Consider the following 25,431-nt stretch of genomic DNA (forward strand, 5'->3'; position numbering starts at 1 on the left):
GGAACGCTCTCGCTTGATTGGCATCGAGAACTGCCCCAATGAACTCTAGTCTCTGAGTCGGGGTGAGGACGGATTTGCTGACGTCGAGAATGATGCTTAGGCGTTCAAACATGTCCCTCACCATTTGCAGCTGCGATTCTACCTGCTGACAAGAACGGCCTCAGAGGAGCCAGTCATCCAGGTAAGGGTAGACATGCACAGGATGGCGGCGAAGGAAGGCTGCCATGACCGCCATGCACTTGGTGAAGACGCGAGGAGCCATGCATAGACCGAATGGGAGAGCCGTGAATTGATAATGCACCTTGTTTACCACGAAGTGGAGGAACCGTCTGTGAGATCGGGTGATAGATATGTGAAAATAGGTGTTCTTCATATCGAGGGCGGCATACCAGTCTCCTAGATCCAGACAGGGAATGATTGTGCTCAAGGAGACCATGCAGAACTTCAGGCTGTCGATGAACTTGTTGAGTTCCCTTAGGTCCAGAATTGGCCTCAGGTCTCCCTTTGCTTTGGGGACGAGGAAGTAACGGGAGTAGAAACCCTTGCCTTTGAGCTCCTGGGGCACCTCCTCCACTGCTCCTAGAGCGAGGAGGGTTTGAACCTCCTGGATGAGAAGTTGCTCATGAGAGGGGTCCCTGAAGAGGGACGGGCAAGGGGGATGGGAGGGTGGGAAGGAGCAGAAGTGGATAGAATATCCCGCTTCTAGTGTACATCAGTCTGATGTAATAAGGGACCATGCACAGTAGAACATAACATAAGAATGGCCGTACTGGGTCAGGCCAAAGGTCCATCTAGCCCAGTATCCTGTCTACTGACAGTGGCCAATGCCAGGTGCCCCAGAGGGAGTGAACCCAGCAGGCAATGATCAAGTGATCTCTCTCCTGCCATCCATCTCCACCCTCTGACAAACAGAGGCTAGGGACACCATTCCTTACCCATCCTGGCTAATATCCATTAACGGACTTAACCTCCATGAATTTATGCAGTTCTCTTTTAAACGCTGTTATAGTCCTAGCCTTCACAACCTCCTCAGGCAAAGAGTTCCACAAGTTGACTGTGCACTGTGTGAAGAAGAACTTCCTTATTTGTTTTAAACCTGCTGCCCATTAATTTCATTTGGTGGCCCCTAGTTCTTGTATTATGGGAACAAGTAAATAACTTTTCCTTATCCACTTTCTCCACATCACTCATGATTTTATATACCTCTATCATATCCCCCCTTAGTCTCCTCTTTTCCAAGCTGAAAAGTCCTAGCCTCTTTAATCTCTCCTCATATGGGACCCGTTCCAAACCCCTAATCATTTTAGTTGCCCTTCTCTGATCCTTTTCTAATGCCAGTATATCTTTTTTGAGATGAGGAGACCACATCTGTACGCAGTATTCAAGATGTGGGCGTACCATGGATTTATATAAGGGCAATAAGATACTCTCCGTCTTATTTTCTATCCCCTTTTTAATGATTCCTAACATCCTGTTTGCTTTTTTGACCGCCGCTACAAACTGCGTGGACGTCTTCAGCAAACTATCCACGATGACTCCAAGATCTTTTTTCCTGATTCGTTGTAGCTAAATTAGCCCCCATCATATTGTATGTACAGTTGGGGTTATTTCTTCCAATGTGCATTACTTTACATTTATCCACATTACATTTCATTTGCCATTTTGTTGCCCAATCACTTAGTTTTGTGAGATCTTTTTGAAGTTCTTCACAGTCTGCTTTGGTCCTAACTATCTTGAGCAGTTCAGTATCATCTGCAAACTTTGCCACCTCACTTTTTACCCCTTTCTCCAGATCATTTATGAATAAGTTGAATAGGATTGGTCCTAGGACTGACCCTTGGGGGACACCACTTGTTACCCCTCTCCATTCTGAGAATTTACCATTTATTCCTACCCTTTGTTCCCTGCCTTTTAACCAGTTCTCAATCCATGAAAGGACCTTCCCTCTTATCCCATGACAACTTAATTTACGTAAGAGCCTTTGGTGAGGGACCTTGTCAAAGACTTTCTGGAAATCTAAGTACACTATGTCCACTGGATCCCCCTTGTCCACATGTTTGTTGACCCCTTCAAAGAACTCTAATAGATTAGTACGACACGATTTCCCTTTACAGAAACCATGTTGACTTCTGCCCAATAATTTATGTTCTAGATGTCTGACAATTTTATTCTTTACTATTGTTTCAACTAATTTGCCCGGTACTGACGTTAGACTTACCGGTCTGTAATTGCCGGGATCACCTCTAGAGCCCTTTTTAAATATTGACATTATATTAGCTATCTTCCAGCCATTGGGTACAGAAGCCGATTTACAGGACAGGTTACAAACCCTAGTTAATAGTTCTGCAACTTCACATTTGAGTTCTTTCAGAACTCTTGGGTGAATGCCATCTGGTCCCGGTGACTTGTTACTGTTTAGTTTATCAATTAATTCTAAAATCTCCTCTAGTGACACCTCAATCTGTGACAATTCCTCCGATTTGTCACCTACAAAAGCCAGCTCAGGTTTGGGAATCTCCCTAACATCCTCAGCCATGAAGACTGAAGCGAAGAATCCGTTTAGTTTCTCCGCAATGACTTTATCGTCTTTAAGCACTCCTTTTGTATCTCGATCGTCCAGGGGCCCCACTGGCTGTTTAGCAGGCTTCCTGCTTCCTGCTTCTGATGTACTTAAAAAACATTTTGTTATTACCTTTTGAGTTTTTGGCTAGCCATTCTTCAAACTCCTCTTTGGCTTTTCTTATTACATTTTTACACTTAATTAGGCAGTGTTTATGTTCCTTTCTATTTACCTCACTAGGATTTGACTTTCACTTTTTAAAAGATGCCTTTTTATCTCTCACTGCTTCTTTTACATGGTTGTTAAGCCACGGTGGCTCTTTTTTAGTTCTTTTACTGTGTTTTTTAATTTGGGGTATACATTTAAGTTGGGCCTCTATTATGGTGCCTTTGAAAAGTGTCCATGCAGCTTGCCGGGATTTCACTCTATCTTTTGATTTCTGTTTAACTAACCTCCTCATTTTTGCATAGTTTCCCTTTCTGAAATTAAATGCCACAGTGTTGGGCTGTTGAGGTGTTCCTCCCACTACATGGATGTTAAATGTTGTTATATTATGGTCATTATTTCCAAGCGGTCCTCTTATAGTTATCTCATGGACCAGATCCTGCGCTCCACTCAGGACTAAATCAAGAGTTGCCTCTCCCCTTGTGGGTTCCTGTACCGGCTGCTCCAAGAAGCAGTCATTTAAAGTATCGAGAAATTTTGTCTCTGCATTTCATCCTGAGGTGACATGTTCCCAGTCAATATGGGGATAATAGAAATCCCCCACTATTATTGAGTTCTTAATTTTGATAGCCTCTCTAATTTCCCTTAGCATTTCATCGTCACTATCACTGTCCTCGTCAGGTGGTCGATAATAGATCCCAAATGTTATATTCTTATTAAAGCATGGAATTACTATCCATAGAGATTCTATGGAATATGTGGATTCACTTAAGATTTTTACTTCATTTGATTCTACATTTTCTTTCACATATAGTGCCATTCCCCCTCCCCCCGCACGACCTGTTCTGTCCTTCCGATATATTTTGTACCCCAGAATGACTGTGTCCCATTGGTTGTCCTCAGTCCACCAGGTTTCTGTGATGCCTATTGTATCAATATCCTCCTTTATCACGAGGCACTCTAGTTCACCCATCTTATTATTTAGACTTCTAGCATTTATATACAAGCACTTTAAAAAATTGTCACTATTTATTTGTCTGCCCTTTTCTGATGTGTCCAATTCTTTTTTATGTGAATGTTTCTCGTCTGATCTGGCCCCTAGATTATCCTCTTCCATCCTCTCCTCCTGACTAAAACCTAGAGAATCTCAATCAATAGACTCTCCTCTAAGAGAAGTCTCTGTCCGATCCACATGCTCCTCTGCAGCAGTCGGCTTTCCGCCATATCTTAGTTTAAAAACTGCTCTGCAACCTTTTTATTGTTTAGTGCCAGCAGTCTGGTTCCACTTTGGTTTAGGTGGTGCCCATCTCTCCTGTATAGGCTCCCCCATCCCAAAAGTTTCCCCAGTTCCTAATGAATCTAAACCCCTCCTCCCTACACCATCGTCTCATCCACGCATTGAGACTCTGAAGCTCTGCCTGCCTACTTGGCTCTGCACGTGGAACTGGGAGCATTTCTGAGAATGCCACCATAGAGCTCCTGGATTTCAGTCTCTTCCCTAGCAGCCTAAATTTGGCCTCCAGGACCTCTCTCCTACCCTTCCTTATGTAATTGGTACCTACATGTACCACGACCACCGGCTCCTCCACAGTACTACACATAAGTCTATCTAGATGCCTCGAGAGATCCGCAACCTTTGCACCAGCCAGGCAAGTCACCATACAGTTCTCCCGGTCATCACAAACCCAGCTATCTATGTTTCTAATGATCGAATCTCCCATTACTAACATCTGCCTTTTCCTAGTGACTGGAGTTCCCTCCCCCAGAGAGGTAACCTCAGTGCGAGAGGATACCCCAACACCATCTGGAAGGAGGGTCCCAACTATGGGAAGGTTTCCCTCTGCTCCCGCTGACTGCTCTACCTTTCATCCTCCTCAACAGCACAGGGGCTGTCTGACCAGAGGTGGGACAATTCTACAGTGTCCCAGAAAGCCTCATCAACATACCTCTCTGCCTCCCTTAGCTCCTCCAGTTCCCCCACCCTGGCCTCCAAAGCCTGTATGCAGTCTCTGAGGGCCAGGAGCTCCTTGCACTGAATGCACACATACGCCACCCGCCCACAGGGCAGGTAATCATACATGCTGCACTCAGCGCAATAAACTGGGTAGCCCCCACTCTGCTGCTGGGTTCTGCCTGCATTCTCTCTTACAGCTACCTATTTAATGAAAGGGTATTGTTTAAATCAAGAAGTTTTGAATATAGTTTAGTTTACAGGTTTTAAAGAATGGCAAGTGAACCTTGCCCCCTTCCCACTCCCCTTCCAAACTCCCTTGCGAAACTCCCTGTTAGCAGCCCTGGTCGCAAAGCTCCCTGGTCACTTGCTCACTGCTTTATAAAGCCCTGGCCTTCTTGATAGCCCCGCCCACTGCCTAAGGCTCAGCCAATTAACAAAGGCTTCTAGCTTTCAAACCTTACTTTGAAGCTCACAGCTTCCAACTGCCAGCCACAGCACACGGTCCTTCAAACAAACAAACAAACAAACAGACAGACAGACAGACAGAAGCGGGATAAACGGTTCAGGAAAGGAGGATAAGTGTCCGGATTGTGGACTGGTAATCCGATCTTGTGCGCACCTTCAAAAGGGGCGCTTAGGGCCTGGAGGGAGCTTAGTCTATCCCTGGCCCTGCCCAGGAGGCGGGTGCGGTGGCCTACGCCGACTATATCTATTCCTCCTGCGGGAGAAGTCCTGCCTGGGCCTTGCGGGGAAAGACCAGGATGGCCGGGGTATGCATGGGACTTAATGGTGTTACGGGAGTCCTTCAGGCTAAGCAATCTAAAGTTTGTCTGCTCAGCAAACAGGCCCTGGCTATCAAACGGGAGGTCCTGAATTGTTTGCTGAACTTCTGCGGGGAGACCCGAGGATTGGAGCCAGGTATTGCATCTCATCGCAATACCCGATGCCAGGATATGCGCTGCCAAGTCCGCGGCATCCAAAGAACCTTGGAGCGAAGTCCAGGCTACAATTCTGCCCTCCTCAGCGATGGCCCCCAGTTCAGCCCTTGACTCGGACGGGAGAAGCTCTTTGAACTTTTGGACCGCAGACCACAAGTTATAACTGTACTGGCTCAGGATCACGAGCTGGTTAGCGATCCGGAGAGAAAGGCCCCCGGTTGAATAAACCTGTCTCCCAAACAAATCAAGGTGTCTCTTGATTTGGGCGCGGGCCCCTGCCTCTCTTTTTCATTCACCACCTCCACAACAAGGGAACACGGAGGGGGATGAGTGAACAGATATTCATACCCTTTAGTAGGGACAAAGTACTTCCGTTTGACCCCTTTGGCCATAGGAGGAATGGAGGCAGGCGTTTGCCAAATAGTTTTGGTATTAGACTGGATAGTCTTTAGCATAGGTAAGGCCACCCTAGAGGGACCCTCTGGTGCCAGGATGTCCACCACAGGGTCCTTGTCCTCTACCACCTCCTCCACCTGGAGGTACATATCTAAATATGTCCTCTACCACCTCCTCCACCCTTCGGAGGAGTTCCTGCAGGGCCCTGTAGTCCATGGGTGGTGGACGGGACGTGGAGGTACCCACCACCACCTTGTCAGGAGAGGACGAGGAAGACGCCACTGGCAGGACTGGTTCCATGGCGGCCTCCTGATCCTCCGGGACCAGCTCATCCCGAGCCCCAGGTGTAGCCTCCACCGGAGGTGGGGTTGGATCCGGGTTTTGCGAGGGATCCTGAGGCGGGCGGCTGATGGTTGCTTCAGGAAGGCGAGACCCCGAACGGGACAGTGGGGGAGCGCCAGGGGGGCCACATTAGGCCTGATGGTACAGCCGGCCCGGATCTGGGTGCTTCCGATGCCCCCGATACTCTGCCTGACCTGAAGGAGGCGGACCTTAAGCGGGATGGCCAAGGGGGAGCGGTGCGGGACTGCCCCATGGCAACTTCCTCCTCCTTGAACGGGCGGGATGAGTGTCGTGAGGAATAACGAGGGCTGGTCAGTGACCGGCAGTGTCACTGTGGGGAACGGCGACGAGATGCGGAGCAGTGCCGCGAGGTGAAGCGGTGCCTTGATGGGGTGCGGTACCACAATCGAGGCCCTTGCTGAAGCGGGGACCGTTGTCTAGAACAGGATCTGGAATGGCGCCGCGAACGGGACCGGTGCTGTGCTGGGGAGTGGTGCCGTGTCGGGGAGCAACGACTGGGTAGTGCAGTCTGAGGTCAATGTGAGCGGTGCCGCAAGGTCACAGATTGGGATCTGGACCTCGAGCGGGACCATGACCTATCAGCCGACGACCACCTCGAGCGAGAACGGCTCTGAGGGTTAGGGCTGCAAGACCAGTGCCACGAGTCGGACCTTTGCCGCGAGTCAGACCAGCGTGGGGCATATGTACGGCACCAGGACTCAGAGCGACACAGAGATCCTGGTCAGGGTGCAGACGGCCTGAACATAGCCGGTTTGCCTCTTGAAGGTGCCGGGCCTCAGGGTAGCGGAGGCCCCAAGACTGGAGACATGGGCGCCATCATTTCGATAAGCCCCATAGCGGCCTCAAAAGTGTCCAGTGTGGAGGGTAGCGTGACCTCCTCCACCTGCAGCCGCGTGAAGTCCAGGAGCACAGGACTTCCTGGAGAGACAGGGGGCTCGTGGGGGTTGAGCCCGACCGGAGGGTCTGTCGGCCGTAGGCCCACACTCCGCAGCATGCCCTGCCGACACTGCGGTTTCTGAATCAGGCCATTGTGGAGGCTTGGCCTGCTTCTTGTGGGCAGCTGGCGAGTGGGAGCGGTACTAAGGGGAACGCTTCTGGGTCCCAGGAGACCGCCGACCCCTGGGAGGGCATGTCGAGTCCTTTTTCGGTGTCGCGGATGGCACCGCCGGAGGAGCGTTCTGCACTGAGGCGCTCGGGGTCGGGTCCTGCTGCGGACGGAGAGCAGACTCCATGAGGAGTTGTTTTAAACAAATGTCCCTCTCCTCTAGTGCGAGGCTTGAAGGCTGTGCAGATCTTGCACTAATCTGCCTGATGGGCTTCTCCCAGACACCGGAGACAGGAGTCGTGGGGGTCGCCCGTGGGCATAGGCTTGGCGCAGGAGCTACAGGGTTTGAAGCCCTGGAACGGCATGCCCCAGAGCCCCACGGGGCACTCATTGAAGGGGAAAACTCCCCAACCACTAAAGACTACAATTAACAAATAGAAAAGAACGATTAACTAACAATGGGTAACTATACACAAAGATAAGCAGAAGAGCTAGGGATTAGTGGAGCACTTGCAAGCAAGAGACCACTGTTCCAACAACCATCACTGGTGGTAAGAAGGAACTGAAGGGGTGTCGGCCCGGCAGGGTCGTATATAGAGCACTATACCAGTGCCACTCCAGGGGGCTCCACAGCCGGCCAGACAGGTAGCTGCTAGGGAAAAGTTTCTGACAGCCGTGCACATGGCATGCACACACCCCTAACTGGAATTGATATAAGCACTCGAAGAACTACTGACGTTCTTCGAGATGAGTGTCCCTGTGGGTGCTCCACTCCAGGTGTTGCTGTGCCCCTGCACCTTCACTTGGAGATTTTTACAGCAGTACTCTCGGGGTGCCTACCTCACACGCCGAATGTGCCTCAATAATGCGCGCACGCGGCCCAGGCTCCTCAGTTCCTTCTCTACAACAGAAACCGCTCCAAACTCTGAAGTAGAGGGGAGAAAGGTGGGTAGTGGAGCACCCACAGGGACAATCATCAGGTGAGTAACCTCCTCTTCTTTGAGAGAGATGTCCCTGTGGGTGCTCCACTCCAGGTGACTGAAAAGCAGTATCTCTTAAGGAGGTAGGGTCTTCAGATCCGGTAAGAAAGCTGTAGACAGCACAGCTTGGCCATGTGTGCTCCCCAGCCTGTGAGGGAAGCATCCGTGGTAATTATAATGGAGGGGGGACTTCTGTACGAACAGAACTCCGGAACAGAGGTTGTGTGGAAGAGTCCACCATGTGAGTGAGTCCTTGACTTTGGTAGGTATGGACAGAAGTCTGTTTAGGCTGTGCATATTCGGTCTGTAGACAGTGGTCATCCAACCCTGCAGGCACCGCATGTAGAGGCGTGCATTCTTGACCACAAAAGTGCAAGAGGTCATATGGCCGAGAAGTTGCAGACAGTCACCTGCGGGCTGTTTTGCAACTTGGTGACAAGATTCTTTATGGTGTTGAATCTATTGGATGGGAGAGATGTTGTGGAATCGAGGCGAGTGCCTACGAACTCTAGACGTTGAGTAGAAGTTAATGTGGATTTGTTTTTGCTTATTTGTAGGCACAGACCCTGGAAGAAGTCAATGGTTATCGGTGTGGCTTGGATGGCCTCCTCGAGAGTCTGTGTCTTGAGCAGGCAATCGTCCAGGTAAGGAAAAATTATGACTCCTTTTTTCCATAGGTGCACCGTTGCCACCACGAGAATCTTGGAAAAGACGCGGGGTGCTGTTGAGAGGCCAAAGGGCAGAACCCTGTACTGGTAGTGATTTGAGCCCATAACAAATCTGAGAAAATGCCTGTGGGCGGGGTGTATAGTTACATGAAAATAAGCATCCTGCAGGTGGAGGGCTGAAAACCAATCTCCCTGCTCCAGTACTGGAATTATGATTGTGAGGGTAACCATTTTGAATTTTTGCCTTTTGATGAACTTGTTGAATCGCCTGAGGTCAAGGATGGGTCGCCATCCCCCACTTTTCTTTTCTGTCAAAAAGTAGTGGGAATAAAAACTCTTTCCCCTGTGCTGACCGGGCACCGTCTCGACTGCTCCTATTTGTAGGTGATGTAGCACCTCTTGGTGGAGCAAGTGGTCATGAGGGGGTCCCTGAAGAGGGACAGGGTGGGGGTGGGTATGGACAGGATGGGGATGGAATAGCCCAATCGGATGACCTCTAGGGCCCATCTGTCCATACTGAGGGCTCGCCAGTTGCGGTAGAATGGGAGTAAATGGTGACCAAAAAGTTTGATGGGAAGTATAAGCCCTCAAGTGTGTGGGAGGTCTTCTATACCCTTGACCAAGGCTTCAGATCTGCTTATTAGATGGAGGGGGTTGGGATGGTGCTGATATTGTGGGGCATCGTCATTGATGCCTGGGTCTCTGGTGGTGTTGCTGGTCATACGGCCTCTGTTATTATGTAGGCCAGGTATTGTGGGCACTGGTAAGGTTGATACAGTAACTCCCCACTTAACATCCTCTCGCTTAACGTTGTTTCGATCTTACGTCCCTGCTCAATTACAGAACATGCTCCATTTAAAGTTGTGCAATGCTTCGCTGTAACATTGTTTTGCTGCCTACTTTGTCCACAGCTGGCAGCCCCCCATCAGCTCCCCATAGTGCTTCCCGCCTGTCGGCAGACCCCGTGGATCAGCGCCTTCCCCCTCCTCCCCCTGCCCGCGGCAATCAGCTGGCTTGCGGCATTCAGGAGGGAGGGGGTAGGAGCGAGGACTCGGCGTGCAGGCTCCCCGTCCCTCCCCTGCCCCCAGAACGCCGCAAGCCAGCTGATGGCGCGCAGGCTCCCCCCTCCATCCCCTGCCTCCTACCCGCGGCAGAGTCTGCGCTCCTCCCCCCTCCCTCCTGCCCCCTGAACGTCGCAAGCCAGCTGATTGCTGTGGGCAGGAGGGAGGACGCAGCGTGTGAAGTAAAAGGGGAGGAGGGGGGGAAGAAGAGGCGGGTTAATGGTGGGGGCTTGGGGGAAGAGGCGGCGTGGGTGGGCCGAGGGTTGAGCCCCGCCCCTCGTGCTTGCAGAGTAGGGGAAGCTGCCGCTGCTGCTGCGCAACATGCTTCTCCTAGCCTACAGCACCTTCAGCCTCCTTGGCTGCCTCATTATCTCCAGTGCCGGTGGGCTGTGCCTGTGTGGAGTAAGGCGAGGGCATCTCCCAACTATAGTACTGTACTGTATGGCAAAAAAAAATTCCCTGGAACCTAACCCCCCCCATTTACATTCATTCTTATGGGGAAATTGGATTCGCTTAACATTGTTTCACTTAAAGTCGCATTTTTCAGGAACATAATTACAACGTTAAGTGAGGAGTTACTGTACCTGTATTGTCTTCTTCTAGTTGCCAGTGTATGGATGCCTAGGGATCTGAGCGTCGCTCTGGAATACTTTATGGTGTGCAGCACCTCGTTGGTTTTTGCTGCAAATAACTTCTTGCCATCGAAGGGGAGATCCTCCATGGTGTTTTGTATCTTGCGTGGGAAAGAAGAAGCGGTAAACCATGAAGCCCAACGCATCACTATGGCAATCGCGGTGGACCTGGCAGCTGTGTCTGCAGCATCAAGAGCAGCCTGCAATGTCGTGCAGGAAATAATCTGTCCTTCAGAGACTACTGTTTTGAATTGTTGTCTCTTGTCCTCTGGGATGTCATTAATAAAGTCCATGAGTTTCCCGTAATTTCTGTGATCGTATTTGGCCGGTAGGGCTGCGTAGTTTGCCACTCTAAATTGTAGCATGGATGATGCATAAACTTTGCGGCCGAGTAGGTCCATTCTTTTGCTGTCCTTGTCAAAGGGAGTGGACTGGAAATGCTGCTGTTTGTTCTTTTGGTTGGCTGCTTCTACCACCAGTGAATTTAGTGCTGAGTGCATGAAAAGGAATTCTGGCCCCCTGGAGGGGACATAGTATTCTGGTCTACCCTTTTGCAGGTAGGGAGTATGGTGGCTGAGGTTTGCCAGATATTCTTGGCAGGGTCCATAATGGCTCCATTAATAGGTAGGGCAATCTTGGAGGAGGTCGAAGGTTGTAATATGTCAGTCAGCTCATACGGAGTCTCCGACACCTCCTCCAGAGTGATCTTGAGCTCATTAGCCACTCTTTTGGAGAGGTCCTGAAAATGAGTAAAATCATCCACTGTTGTTGGGGGTAGAGGCATGATAGCCTCTACTGGTGAGGTGGATGAATTATTATTATTATTTGGAGAGGGTTCAGGTGCCTCCTCATCTGCATGCACCATTGCAGGTTGCTCCTGTCTGTCCGTCGCAGAAGTGTGGACAGGTACAGGAGGAGATCTAATGTCGCCTCTGCGTGGGCTATACCAGCGACTGAGGTGCCTGCTGTAGGACCCCCCTGGGTTCCAATAATGCCATTGTCCAGGAAGGGCATGGGTGGTTCCATCCACGGGTGTCCATACCAGGGTGGTAAGTCCTTGGAATATGAACCCCTTGGTCTCCTTGGTCCCATGCTAGCGGGAGTGTGAAGGGGGGAGGAATGGTATGGTGAAAAAACTCCCTCCACTTCATCGTCCTCATCACTAGAAAAGTGAGAGGGAATAAGGGATATCTGTCGGTGCCGTGCCTACGGTCCCAGTGAGAGATTGGTACCAAGTAATGGGGAATCTGGAGTTGGCGAGATTAGCAAATCGCTGGAATGAATAAATTGTGGTGACGAAGTAGAAGGAGCCAGAATATATAGCGCTGGGTGTGGCGGCAGTGCCATAGATTCGGCCGGTGCCGATTGGCACGGCGCCATATGGGGAGTCATAGGTGGTTGAGGTGTCAGAGCCAGGACAGCAACTGTAATTGTGTGCGGCACAGGCAGGCTCAGCTGAATAGGCACCGAGTCCTTTGCGGTGCTGTGCTGCACCGTATTAGAAGAGGCAGGCAACTTTAAGCCTGTAGCCTCGGCACCGGAGCGGTATGTACTGGCAGCAGCTGGGGTACGGATGCTGGAGCATCGTATGTGCTGAGCCGTGGAGCGGTCAGCACCAACGAGACAGACCTGGTTGGAGACCATTTGGATACAGGCTGGTCTCTGTGAGGTGATGAAGCTGGCCTTTTTTTGTTGTTTTCTTGTCCTTGGTGAACTTAGGAGGTCTCTGTCTCAAGTAGGACTCCTGACCTAGGTCAGAGGCAGGTCTGAGGGACTTCTCCACTAGAATTAACTTGAGTCTCAAGTCTCTGTCCTTTTGTGCCCTAGCCTTCAGTTTACTGCAGTGGGAACATATTTGGGGGACGTGGGACACCCCCAAACAGCGAACACATTGAGAATGGCCATCAGAGATAGGGATGGTCTCTCTGCACGTAGTGCATCTCTTAAAACCTGACGAGCCAGGCATAGTATAAACTGTCTAACTGACAGAAAAAAACTGGGAAGGGGGAAATGAAACTTATCTGACTAAAAAAAACCACCCTAGATAAACTGTATAAATAATTATCTATCTAAAGCGAGAAATAATTGAGTGAGACTGCTGAGCTCCATCTCAGGCTGGGGACGGTAGAGAAGGAACCGAGGAGCTCGGGCCGCGCGTGTGCGTTATTGAGGCACATTCAGCGCGTGAGGCAGGCACCGCGCACGAGCGGCCCGTACAAGTACTGCTGTAAAAATCTCCAAGCGAAGGCACAGGGGTGCACCAAAACCTGGAATGGAGTATCCACAGGGACATCTCTCAAAGAAGAACATTTCGTTCTGTAAGGAAGATTCAGACACATTCACTTCTTAGAGAGGAGGTCGAAGGAAGCAGAACACAAAAAATCGACCCAAATAAGGTTGGAAGATGCAATTTTGAGGGATTTAAAAAGCCTAAATGCTCCCTTACTGACTCTTGCCAAAGGAAGATGACTTGCACAACCATTCAAGATGGAAGCCTGCTTCATTCTACATGCCACCATGGCTACATCATAGCCATGTGATGCTGCTCACTACTTAGCTGCCTTAATTTCATTTATTCTAGGTAAATTCTAGGGAGGTCTCTTAGCTCAAACCCCTTCATATTTGTAGGGTTTCTCTTGCTACTACTTAAGTCAGGTAATTCTCTTATAGTCTCACAGCATATTCAATTAAAATTAAAGAGTACTCTGGTCTTGCAAATATATTCATGAAATAATAATTTTCTCTAGCCTTAATTTTTTTAAAATTAGGCTTCTTTTTTTCTTTTTCAAGATCTTAAATCAAGATGAAATATTGGTTCATATTAAAGAAGTTTAGGATTCTCCGAAGACTTGGGATCTGTATCCAAAATGTAAAGACATTTCCCGTCTACCTAAATCAAACAAAAGGCTGCTGATACACAGCACAACACTGTGCTGCCCAGAGCATCATCAAGGGCGCTCTGTACACACTAACACAAACGTTACCTGTTTCTGAGGTATCCCCTGCTTTCTCCAACTTTTCTCCCTGTTCCTCCTCCGATACATTAGACAGTTGTCTTTTCACCTCTTTGTATGAACTTCCTCCAGATGTTACACTTGCCACAGATATCAATGGGATGGCCTGGCTCTCCTGAGGGAAACGAGAGATGAAGATTTACACAGATTCACATGTGTACACAGTTTCCTGTGTCTTGCAGTGCTGCATATGGAGCAGATTACATGTTAGGATCTTTAAAAAGGGGGAGATAACTGCAGTCTCTTTGGGCTTTCCGGCTTTGGATGTGTTATTCAATGTCATCTTTGTGTAGCAAAACCTAGGTTCACAGGTACTCTGTGGCTAACATAACATCATTAGCCAGACATACCGCTTCTTTCTTTTCTCAGTCTCACCTAACACACAATATATTTGTACTCTCTCTGATGGGGTGTAGCAGGCATTCGATGCCCCCTGCTGGAGGCCCTACCACCTTGGCACACTCCATCCAAAGGTGGGGCTCGGGTCGTGGGGGGTGCAGGAGTCAGGGGAGAGGGCTGTGTGTGTGTGAGGGGGGTGCAGGAGTCAGGGCGGGGGAGTGTGAGGGGAGTGCAGGAGTCAGGGCAGGGGGCTGGGGTCGTGGGGGTGCTCCCAGCCCCCTGCCCTGAGCATCTCACAGCAGGGGGCTGGAGGGGGTATGCCCTAATTCCACCCCCTTCCCCAAGGCCCCGCCCCTGCCTCTTCTCCACCTCCTCCCCCCTCACTCCGGCAAACAGCTGATCGTCAGCAGGGAGAGGGGGAGGGGCGGGAACGCAGCACGCTGGGCCAAGAGGCGGGGGAGGGGGCAGCTTGGATGCCAGCGGAGCCTGCCCTGCTGCAGCAGGACAGAGCCCCAGGAGCAGGCAGCACCAAGCTTCTGCCCCCAGGAGAGAGCGGGGGGAGGAGAAGAGCAGCCGGGCCGGGGCCCCTTTGGAGCGTGGGCCCGATGCCATGGCGCTACTGGTGCCATGGTAAATCTGGTACTGCCTCCAGTGGCTAGTAGGGCCAGATGCAGGCCAAAGCTATCAGGTCCCAACAGGCAAGATAAAAAACTAAAATTAGAGTGAGCTTGCTGTGTGAGACACTCCACTGGTTCAGGCTAACCTGTGACAGTCCCATTAGCTCTGCAGAGCCTCTGAATTTATGAGAGAGAGATTCTAACTCAATTATGCAAAGTGTGGGCCATTGATGATCGTTTAGAACCTTGATGGCTCCCATTGACTAGGACAATTGGTTGTAAATGGCTCTGTTTACTTGCAAGCCTTCCTGTGTTCGGGTAAGCCAGCCCAGGAAGAATGGTGGAAACCATCTTAAAACTGCTAATTTTCCATTTAGAAGGAGGGGTGGGGATCCAGAGAGACAAAAGATTCCCGCCTTGTGCCAAAGCTATAAAAGGGGGTGGAGCAGAACAAGGCGGCAGCAGTCATGAGAACACCCCTGTTTTTCACCTAAGATGCCTGCTGGAACTAACAAGGACTGTACCAGGGGAAAGGATTGGGCCCAGACTAGGAAGGAGTCTAGTCTGTGAAAGAAGCTTATTGGAACATCTCTAAGGGGGAGATTTACCTGTAAACAGCTTCTTAATGTATTAGGCTCAGACTGGCATGTTTTATTTTATTTTGCTTAATAACTTACTTTGTTCTGCTTGTTATTACTTGAAGCCACTTAAATCCTACTTTTTAAACTTAATAAAATCACTTTTGTTTATTAATTAACCCAGAGTAAGTGATTAATACCTGGGGTAGCAAACAGCTGTGCATCTCCCTCTATCAGTGTTATAGAGGGCAGACAATTTATGAGTTTACCCTATATAAGCTATATACAGAGTAAAACAGATTTATTTGGGGTTTGGATCCCATTGGGGTCTGGATGCTGGAGACAGGTGACCTGCTGAGCCATTAAAGTCTGCAGCTTTGAGGGCATGGACCAGACCTGGGTCTGTGTTACAGCAGGCTAGCGTGTCTGGCTCAACAAGGCAGGGTTCTTGAGTACCAAGCTGGCAGGGAAAATGGTCTCAGAGGTAATTCCAGCATGTCAGGTGACAGTCCCAAGGGGGTCTATGTGACCAAACCCATCACACCATACTATCAAATGTTTAGTAAGATCCCCAAGTTAATGAGAAAATGAGTCAATGCACATTCTGACCATGCTCTTCAGGGTCCAAGATAAGCCACAAGGCAGACTTGAGTAGGGTGCAAAAGTCCACACAGAGTTAACTGAAGCAGGTCCTAACCCTTCCAGGGCAGGGATTCCCTGCAACAGTCTAGTCAGGACCTTGACAGGCCTGTCCTGGATAGCACAGACAGCCCAAGAGCCCTTTTTGTAGTAAAGCAAAGAAATAGTCCCAAAAAACAATAGTCCTGTGTCAGACCTATGATCCTCCGGGGAGTTCTGGCAGGCAGCAGTCTCTGCAGAGGTTCTGAGCTGGTCCTTTCCTCAGGGACCAAAGGACAGGAGTCTGTGCTCCTTGCTGGTCAGCCACCTACTGAGTTGTTCTCTTCCCTTTTAATTACCCCCTTCATCACCAGACACTGAGTGCAGGTGTAACAAGGTGAGGCTGAGTGGGCCCATTGCAGATCATAGACTCATAGACTTTAAGGTCAGAAGGGACCATTATGATCATCTAGTCTGACCTCCCGCATGATGCAGGCCACAAAAGCTGACCCACCCACTCTTGGAATAATTCTCTCCCTTGACTCAGCTGTTGAAGTCCCCAAATCATGATTTAAAGACTTCAAGTCGCAGAGAATCCTCCAGCAAGCGACCCCTGCCCCATGCTGCGGAGGAAGGGGAAAAACCTCCAGGGCCTCTGCCAATCTACCCTGGAGGAAAATTCCTTCCCAACCCCAAATATGGCGATCAGCTGAACCCCGAGCATGCGAGCAAGATTCTCCAGCCAGACCCTCCGGAAAAAAGTTCTCTGTAGTAACTTTTAATATCCCATCATTGACCATTGTTACTAATTACCAGCGATGGCACGTTATTGACCTATTGACTAAAATCACGTTATCTCATCATAACCCTTGCTCACTCAGAGTGGGGTTGGTATGCCCCCATCAGATACACCTACAGCCATGAAATGACACGTTTTCAAACCTCCATGTGGCAGTGCGACGACTCACCGGCGCGGTGCCTCCTGCTGGTCATCCTGGGAATTAGCTCTTCCAGCCCGGAGCACCCTCTGCAGGCCGGTGTCGCACCCTCCGCTGGCCCCCGGTGCCCCTCTATGTCAGGGTTCTTCCCCCAGCAGTAACCCACAATCTGGGTCTCCCCACCCAGGGGAACTCCCAACCCCCTATCCACACCTTGCCTCAGTGGCTACTACCAGCCACCATCTAGCCCCCGCTCACTGGGGTGGACTGCAATCTGTAAACCACTCATCACTGGCAAGGGGGGTTTGGACCTGCTGCCTTTCTTAACCCTGGGCTGCACCTCTGCAACCCCATACCCTTCCCAGCCTTTAGCAAGGCCTGCAGCCTGGGGGTTTTCCAGGCTGGAGCTCCCCAGCTCCTCTGGCCTTCCCCCAGCCCTGCTCCACTCTAGGTACCTTGCTCAGCTACCAGACAGCCAGGCCATTCTCTCTTCACTGCTAGAGAGAGACACTTTTTCAGTCTCTGGCCCTCAGCCCTCTTATAGGGCCAGCTGTGGTCTGATTGGGGCGTGGCCCCACCTGTGGCTGCTTCCCCCAATCAGCCCAGCTTTTCCCCTGCCACAGCCCTCTCCCAGGGCTGTTTTAAGCCCTTCAGGGCAGGAGCGGGGTGACCACCCCACTACACTCCATCACATCTTCAATCCCATTTATTTTAAAATTCAAAATATATAATTCATATTCCAGAATAAGAATAAAATATACTACTTAAAGGAAAGTGCTTTTTAGTAACAGAGACATAAATATGCCCCAGAACTGCAACAGGCAGGAAGGAAAAGAATGGCTCAAGATAAGCCACCTTCCAGAAACATGTAAGAGTTGTTAAGAGACAACACCTGAACTATTAGCCTTCATGATTTTGCCTCCTATCCAGCCCACCTACAGCCCTGGTTTGCACCAGGACAGGCAGAAGCATGGGAACATGAAAGAACAAGGGAGCTCTGGCAGAATTAAAAGGGACCCTGTCCGCAGAGATGGGGAGTAACTGTTCAGGGGAACCAAGCTGAGACACAGGACCCCTCTGAGGACGTCTGAAGAAGTAGGCCTGCCTAGGTTTCCATCGGGATGGTAGGACTCTAGGTAAGAGAGATGTGTGCAGACAGTTTTAAAATTCCTTTTTCTCTTATGCTTTGTTCCTACTGCAAAAACAAACAATATTTTGATTTAAGATGGCTGTTTGTCACTGTTTCCCTAGTCACAGGCTCCCAAAGGGAAGAACAGCAGGTGCACAAGATCAGTTGAATCTGCAGGGCAAGCACAGCTGCTACACAGGATACTATAGGCCAGAGCCCAGTCCAGGAGCAGGAGAACAGACATTTCACAGGTGTGACCCTAAGAGCCACTTTGTGCCAGCTAGCAAAAGGCAAATAAAACACACTGCTGTCAGAATATTTAGCCAGACACCATCTTGCAAGGTATCATACAAAAACTGATGACACACTGGTCATGGATATCATTGTGTGATGTATAAAGGCTTCAGGACCAGATTGTATTTACATTCACACCTAATCTACCTAGGTATCCAGCAAACAGAGCTGTGTTACCCAAGTGATAGATTTTGGCTGGGGTTGGGTTACAGATCACTTGAATGCGGGGGGTGGGGGAGAAGAAATGTTGTTCGTATTGTATGAGTAAAAGGCAGTAGAACTGTACTTAGCCTGTGCTGATTGAGGGCATCGAGAGAGGGTGGGGACCTGTCCTTCTCCACTGTTTAAAGACAGAGCTGATTAGGCTCCATAGATAGTCTTTTGTTCTGTTAAGTGACCACTGCAGCTGAAATCACTGATAATCAGGTCTAAGTGCTTAGTCCTCCTGTGTTTCTGTGGAAGAGACAGCCCAGACTGCAACAGCAGCGAGATTCCCCCACTGAGAGCTCAGCTGAAATCACTGAGAGCTGGGTGGAACCTCAAGAGACCAACTCACAGAGGTCACACAGTGGCAGGTGGCAGCAGAAGGTGACTGCGCAGAGCCATTGGCAACAGAGTGGTGGAGTGAACGGTGGCACAACAAACAGCAGTGGCCAGAGCGAACAGTGAGCAGCTGGAGGAACGAGCAAGGTGTCTTCTGGCCCCCCCACCTGGGAGGTGAACTCACGTGAAAGCACCTCTGAACTCTGAGTCTCCACTGACCAAGGACAACACTAGTGAGTGGGGTGCGGTGGAGGGAAAAGTGAGGGGCACGTTAAATAAACATTTGTTTGTTGGACTATATTTTAGTGACTTTGCTCCAGAATGCTAAATTTGTGACTGGGAATGGAAACTTGTATAAATATTTTTCCTAGTAGGCCAAGATTTTTTAAATGCATTATTTGCCAAGGTTGTTATCTCACATCGTTGCTATCTTGACAGGTCATTATGTTGGGGAGTTTCTGTACTAAACATTTTTATTATTACAATTAATTTTTACATCAGAATGGTCACACTGGGTCAGACCAATGGTCCCTATAGCCCAGTATCCTGTCTTCCAGCAGTGGTCAAGGCCAGGTGCTTCAGAGGAAATGAACAGAACAGGTAATCATCAAGTGATCCATCCCCTGTTGCCCATTCCCAGCTTCTGGCAAACAGGCTAGGGACACTCAGAGCATGGTGTTGCATTCCTCCCCATCCTGGCTAATAGCCACTGATGGACCTCTTCTCCAGGAATTTATCTAGTTCTTTTTTTAATCCTGTTATAGTTTTGCTCTTCACAGCATCCCCAGCAAAGAGTTCCATGGGTTGACTTTATGTTGTGTAAAGAAGTACTTCCTTTTGTTTTTTTAAAACCTGCTACCTATTAATTACATTGGATGACTGCTAGTTCTTGTGTTATGTGAAGGATTAAATAACATTTCCTTATTCACTTTCTTCACATCAGTCAAGATTTTATAGACCTCTATCATATCCCCCCTTAGTCGTCTCTTTTCTAAACTGAAAATTCCCAGTCATTTTAATCTCTCCTCCTGTTTCATACCCCTAATCATTTTGGTTGCCCATCTCTGTACCTTTTCCAATTCCAATATATCTTTTTTGGGATGGGGTGACCTGATCTGCACACAGTATTCAAGGTGTGCATGTACCATGGATTTATATAGAGGCAAAATGATATTTTCTGTCTTATTATCTATCCCTTTCTTAATGATTCCCAACGTTCTGTTTGCTTTTTTGACTGCCGCTGCACATTGAGTGGATGTTTTCAGAGAACTATCAACAGTGACTCCAAGATCTCTTTTGAGTGTTAACAGCTAATTCAGACTCCATCATTTTGTATGTATAGTTGAGATTGTTTTCCAATGTACATTACTTTGCATTTATCAACATTGAATTTCATCTGCCATTTTGTTGCCCAGTCACCCAGTTTTGTGAGATCCCTTTGTAACTCTTCGCAGTCTGCCTGGGACTTAACTATCTTAAATAGTTTTGTATCATCTGCAAATTTTGCCACCTCACTGTTTACCCATTTTTCCAGATCATTTACGAATACGTTGAACAGTAATGGTGCTAGTACCGACTCCTCAGGGATACCACTATTTATCTCTCTCCATTCTGAAAACTGATAATTTATTCCTACCCTTTGTTTCCCATCTTTTAACCAGTTACTGATCCACGAGAGGACTTCCTTCTTATCCCATGATGGCTTACTTTTCAAAAGTCAATTTAAATTAAATAAATTTTTTTTAATTATATTTTTTAGAAATCTAGACCTGTTATGTATTTTGGTGTAACTTGCATTATCCTTATGTTAAATTTGCATTATCCTAACAAAACATTTACTTTATTCATATCTCTTCTATATGTTGCAGGTCAAAGTGAAAATGAAAAGACAAAAAACAATACAACAATTTTTCCACTCAAAGGCAGATGACGCCTGGGATTATTTCAAGCAGAAGTTGCATGAGATGTCTGAGGCCTGTATCCCGAGAAAGGGAAAACGGTTAATGGGCAGGAGATTTAGACCTAGCTGGATGAGCGGGCGTCTCAAAGGGGCGATTAAGAAAAAACAGAAAGCGTACAGAGAATGGAAGAAGGGAGGGATCAGCAAGGAAACCTACCTTAGTGAGTTTAGAGCATGTAGGGATGCGGTGAGAAAGGCCAAAAGCCGTGTAGAGTTGGACCTCGCGAGGGGAATTAAATCCAATAGTAAGAGGTTTTATAGCCATATAAATAGGAAGAAAACAAAGAAAGAGGAAGTGGGACCGCTGAAGAATGTGGATGGAGTGGAAATTAAGAATAATCTAGGCATGGCACAATATCTAAATGAATATTTTGCATCGGTCTTTAATAAGGCTAATGAAGGGTTTAGGAATAGAGGGAGTAGGACAGAGGGGAATAGAGGAGGGGGGATAGACATTACAGTATCAGAGGTGGAAGCCAAACTTGACCAGCTAAACGGGACTAAATCGGGCGGACCGGATGATCTTCATCCTAGAATATTGAAGGAACTGGCGCGAGAAATTGCGAGCCCCTTGGCGACAATTTTTAATGAATCTGTAAACTCGGGGGTGGTACCGTTGGACTGGAGAATAGCTAATGTGGTTCCTATTTTCAAGAAGGGGAAAAAAAGTGACCCGGGTAACTACAGGCCTGTTAGTTTAACTTCTGTAGTATGCAAGGTCTTGGAAAAAATTTTGAAGGAGAAAGTAGTTAAGGACCTTGAGGTGAATGGCAATTGGGACAAATTACAACATGGGTTTACGAAAGGCAGGTCGTGCCAAACCAACCTGATCTCCTTCTTTGAGAAAGTAACAGACCTTCTAGATAAAGGAAATGCGGTGGATCTAATATACCTCGATTTTAGTAAAGCGTTTGATACGGTTCCGCATGAGGAATTATTGGTTAAATTGGATAAGATAGGGATCGATAGGAAAATCCAGAGGTGGATAAGGAACTGGTTAAAGGGGAGACTGCAGCGGGTAGTACTGAAAGGTGAACTGTCAGATTGGAGGGAGGTCACCAGTGGGGTTCCTCAAGGTTCGGTTCTGGGTCCGATTTTATTTAATCTATTCATTACTGACCTCGGAACCGAATGTAGGAGTGGGCTGATAAAGTTTGCGGATGACACAAAGTTGGGAGGTATTGCCAACTCGGAGAAGGATCGGGATATTCTGCAGGGAGACTTGGATGACCTTGTAAATTGGAGTAATAATAATAGGATGAGATTTAATAGTGAGAAGTGTAAGGTGATGCATTTAGGGACGACTAACAAGAATTTCAGTTATAAGCTAGGGACGCATAGGTTAGAAGTGACTGAGGAGGAGAAGGACCTCGGAGTCCTGGTTGATCGCAGGATGACTATGAGTCGGCAATGCGACGTGGCTGTGAAAAAAGCTAATGCGATCTTGGGATGCATAAGGCGAGGTATTTCTAGTAGGGACAGGGAGGTGCTGCTTCCGTTATACAAGGCGCTGGTGAGACCTCACTTGGAGTACTGTGTGCAGTTCTGGTCTCCTATGTTTAAAAAGGATGAACTCAAACTGGAACGGGTACAGAGAAGGGCAACTAGGATGATCCGAGGAATGGAAAACCTTTCCTATGAAAGGAGACTCGAGGAGCTTGGTTTGTTTAGCCTAACCAAAAGAAGGCTGAGGGGGGATATGATTGCTCTCTTTAAATATATCAAAGGGATAAATACCAGGGAGGGAGAGGAATTATTTCAGCTCAGTACTGATGTGGACACGAGAACGAATGGATATAAACTGGCCGTGGGGAAATTTAGGCTTGAAATTAGACGAAGGTTTCTAACCGTCAGAGGGGTGAAATTTTGGAACAGCCTTCTGAGGGAAACGGTGGGGGCGAAAGACCTCTCTGGCTTCAAGATTAGGCTAGATAAGTTTATGGAGGGAATGGTTTGATGGGATTAGGTGATTTTAATCAATTAGGCAATAACGGCCATCGCTGGTAAAATGAGGGTCTGGCTAGAGAATCTTGCCTGTATGCTCGGGGTTCTGCTGATCGCCATATTTGGGGTCGGGAAGGAATTTTCCTCCAGGGTAGATTGGCAGTGGCCCTGGAGGTTTTTCGCCTTCCTCCGCAGCATAGGGCAGGGGTCGCAAGCTGGAAGATTCTCTGCAGCTTGAAGTCTTTAGATCACGATCTGGAGACTTCAACAGCAGAGTTAAGGGAAAGTGGGGGGGTCAGCTTTTGTGGCCTGCATCATGCGGGAGGTCAGACTAGATGACCATATTGGTCCCTTCTGACCTTAAAGTCTATGAGTCTATGAGCCTCAAAAACTAACCAAGGTGAAGAACACATCAAGAACCAAGAATATATCAACATGTCATCTGAAGGCTCAAGTGGTATATCTACATCCGACCAGCCCGAAGCACAAATACAGCTACCTACTGAAGAAACAGTGTCTCCAAAACCTAAAGGCAGTTCCCGATGTTTGTCGGTCAAAGTGTTCCCATTTATTGAAGTTACAAAAGATGGCTACTGGTGCACCTCTTGCAAAAAAGCTTACGATGAAGGAAAGCTTCCCAATGCTATAATTGGTAAAAGTGGAGGAGCTTGATTTGTCAAACCGATCAGCAAAGCCAATGCTGACAAACTACATGAAAAGGCTGCAAAACACCAGGCCTCTGGAGTGCATCAACATGCAGAAAGCCTTATAAGCCCACTTTCAAAGCCAATTTTAGAAGTACTTAATGAGGCTGTTAAGAATGCTGGAGACACAACACAGTTCATGTGAATAAACATGGCTGTGGCATCCTACTTTCTATTTAAGCAAGAGATACCACACACTACAAACTGGAGGCCAATGTTAAGTGCATTGTCACTTGTTCATCCTGAAGTTGAACACTGGTTCCGAACAAGACCAGCAAATGCTCACTACCTTTCTGCAAGAAACTCAACTGACTGGCTAGAAGCATGCAGTGCAACAGTGAAAGACTCAACAGTTGAAAAAGTGACGAACTCTCTCACCGTATTAAAAAAATTTGCATACATGGCTGATGAATGCACCGATGCAAATGGGCATCAAGTATTAAGTAACTGTGTATGTTATCTTGATGTCAGTGGTAGGCCAGTAGATGCATTTCTAGATGTTCAAGTTATAGAAGACACATTGGCTGCATCTGTGACAACCCACATCTTAGAAGAGTTAAATGCTTGTCAATTGGACCTCAAACAGATGGCTGCTTGTGCATTTGATAAAGCTGCAAACTTCTCTGGAAGTCATGGTGGAGTACAAGTTTTGCTCAGAGAAAAGTGTAACCCTAATCTCTCCTATACACACTGCAGAGGCCATCTACTCCAACTAGCACTAGTACGAGCTGCAGAATCTTCAAAAGACATTTAAAAAGCTATAAATTTAATGTCTTCATTATATTCTTTTTTCAGAAAGAGTCCAAAAAGACTGAATATCTTGGAAAATATAGAAGATATAATGGGACTGAAGTTCAAATTAGTCCAACCTGGGAAAACCCGCTGGCTTTCTCATGAGCGATCCTTGACTGTTGTCTTAAAATTACTCCAGTTGTTATTACTGGCTTTGGAAAGTATCTACCAAGATGGGATGGATCTAAGTAGTGAGGTTGGTGGATTACTTTTGCTACTACATTCAGAGAAGACTATTGCCATTCTCTCTCTCTCGTAAGTCTACTGTTGAAACCACTTGGGTCATTAAACAATGCCATCCAGGCATCTGCTACAACAGTAGTAGATCTTTGTCCAGCAATAGAAGCTACATTTGGATCAATCAGAGAGCTATCCATTGAAAAAGTACTGGAAGAAGCAAAGATTTCAGTCCAGAAGTTGACTAATGAAGGCATTTATATTGAATCCTTCAGTGAAGAAAACAAGAAGTAGTTAAGACAACTGAAAAAGTACAGACTTGATTCTTAAAAATCTACAACAGCGACTTCTAGATTCTACTCAACCTTTACGTAGCTTTTACAGATGCCTGTCCTATAAAACACAAACAGTTGAGTGGCGTGAGGCACTACCAGCAATGGGGCTGCCATGTGATCAGGACAGAATAGAGAATTTGAACACAGAGTGGAATATCATACGACGAACGAATGAAGATTTGACTTCAACTTCTTTTTTATCATGACTAGTGGCTCGACCCGATCTTTGTGTTCTGTTTCCTGGGATGAAAGAAGTAAGAGTTCATCTCTTGCTACTCCCAGTCACAACAGCTACAGTTGAGCGTTCTTTTTCATCATTGAATAGAATTTTGTGTTCTGAAAGAAGTCGCCTTCTGCCTGATCATGTGACTGAACTAATGAGCATATCAATTGAAGGAATGGAAGTACCGGACACACGAGAAGCCACCAAAGATGAACGCATTGCATTCAAGAAGTTCATTAACAGAGTTGTGCAAAATTATAACAAGAAACCAAGAAGGGTGTAGACATAGTGATTCATAGAAGGATTGAGTAGCCAACTTTAATTTGTGTGATGATTTTAAAACATGAGTTAAATCTAATAAAATGGTCATGAAACATTTTTCAGTTTTTACTATGGTGCCATACAGCCCACCTTCACTCTCACAGTCTCACCCCTTATTGGCCCTGACACTCCCTCCCCCCCCC

At 47.8% G+C, this 25,431-nt stretch overlaps 1 protein-coding gene across 1 annotated transcript in view; it reads right to left on the bottom strand.

The window, feature by feature from the left end:
* LOC112106835 (patatin-like phospholipase domain-containing protein 7) overlaps positions 1–25,431 on the bottom strand; it is a 132,870-nt gene that overhangs the window by 13,133 nt on the left and 94,306 nt on the right. The window contains exon 12 of the mRNA XM_026658725.1: positions 13,747–13,891. Coding sequence (XP_026514510.1) covers positions 13,747–13,891 — 145 coding nt within the window. The remainder of the gene's footprint in view (positions 1–13,746; positions 13,892–25,431) is intronic.

Source organism: Terrapene carolina, unplaced genomic scaffold, assembly GCF_002925995.2.
Source record: "Terrapene carolina triunguis isolate 2854851 unplaced genomic scaffold, T_m_triunguis-2.0 Scaffold508, whole genome shotgun sequence".
NCBI classification, from domain to species: domain Eukaryota; kingdom Metazoa; phylum Chordata; order Testudines; family Emydidae; genus Terrapene; species Terrapene triunguis.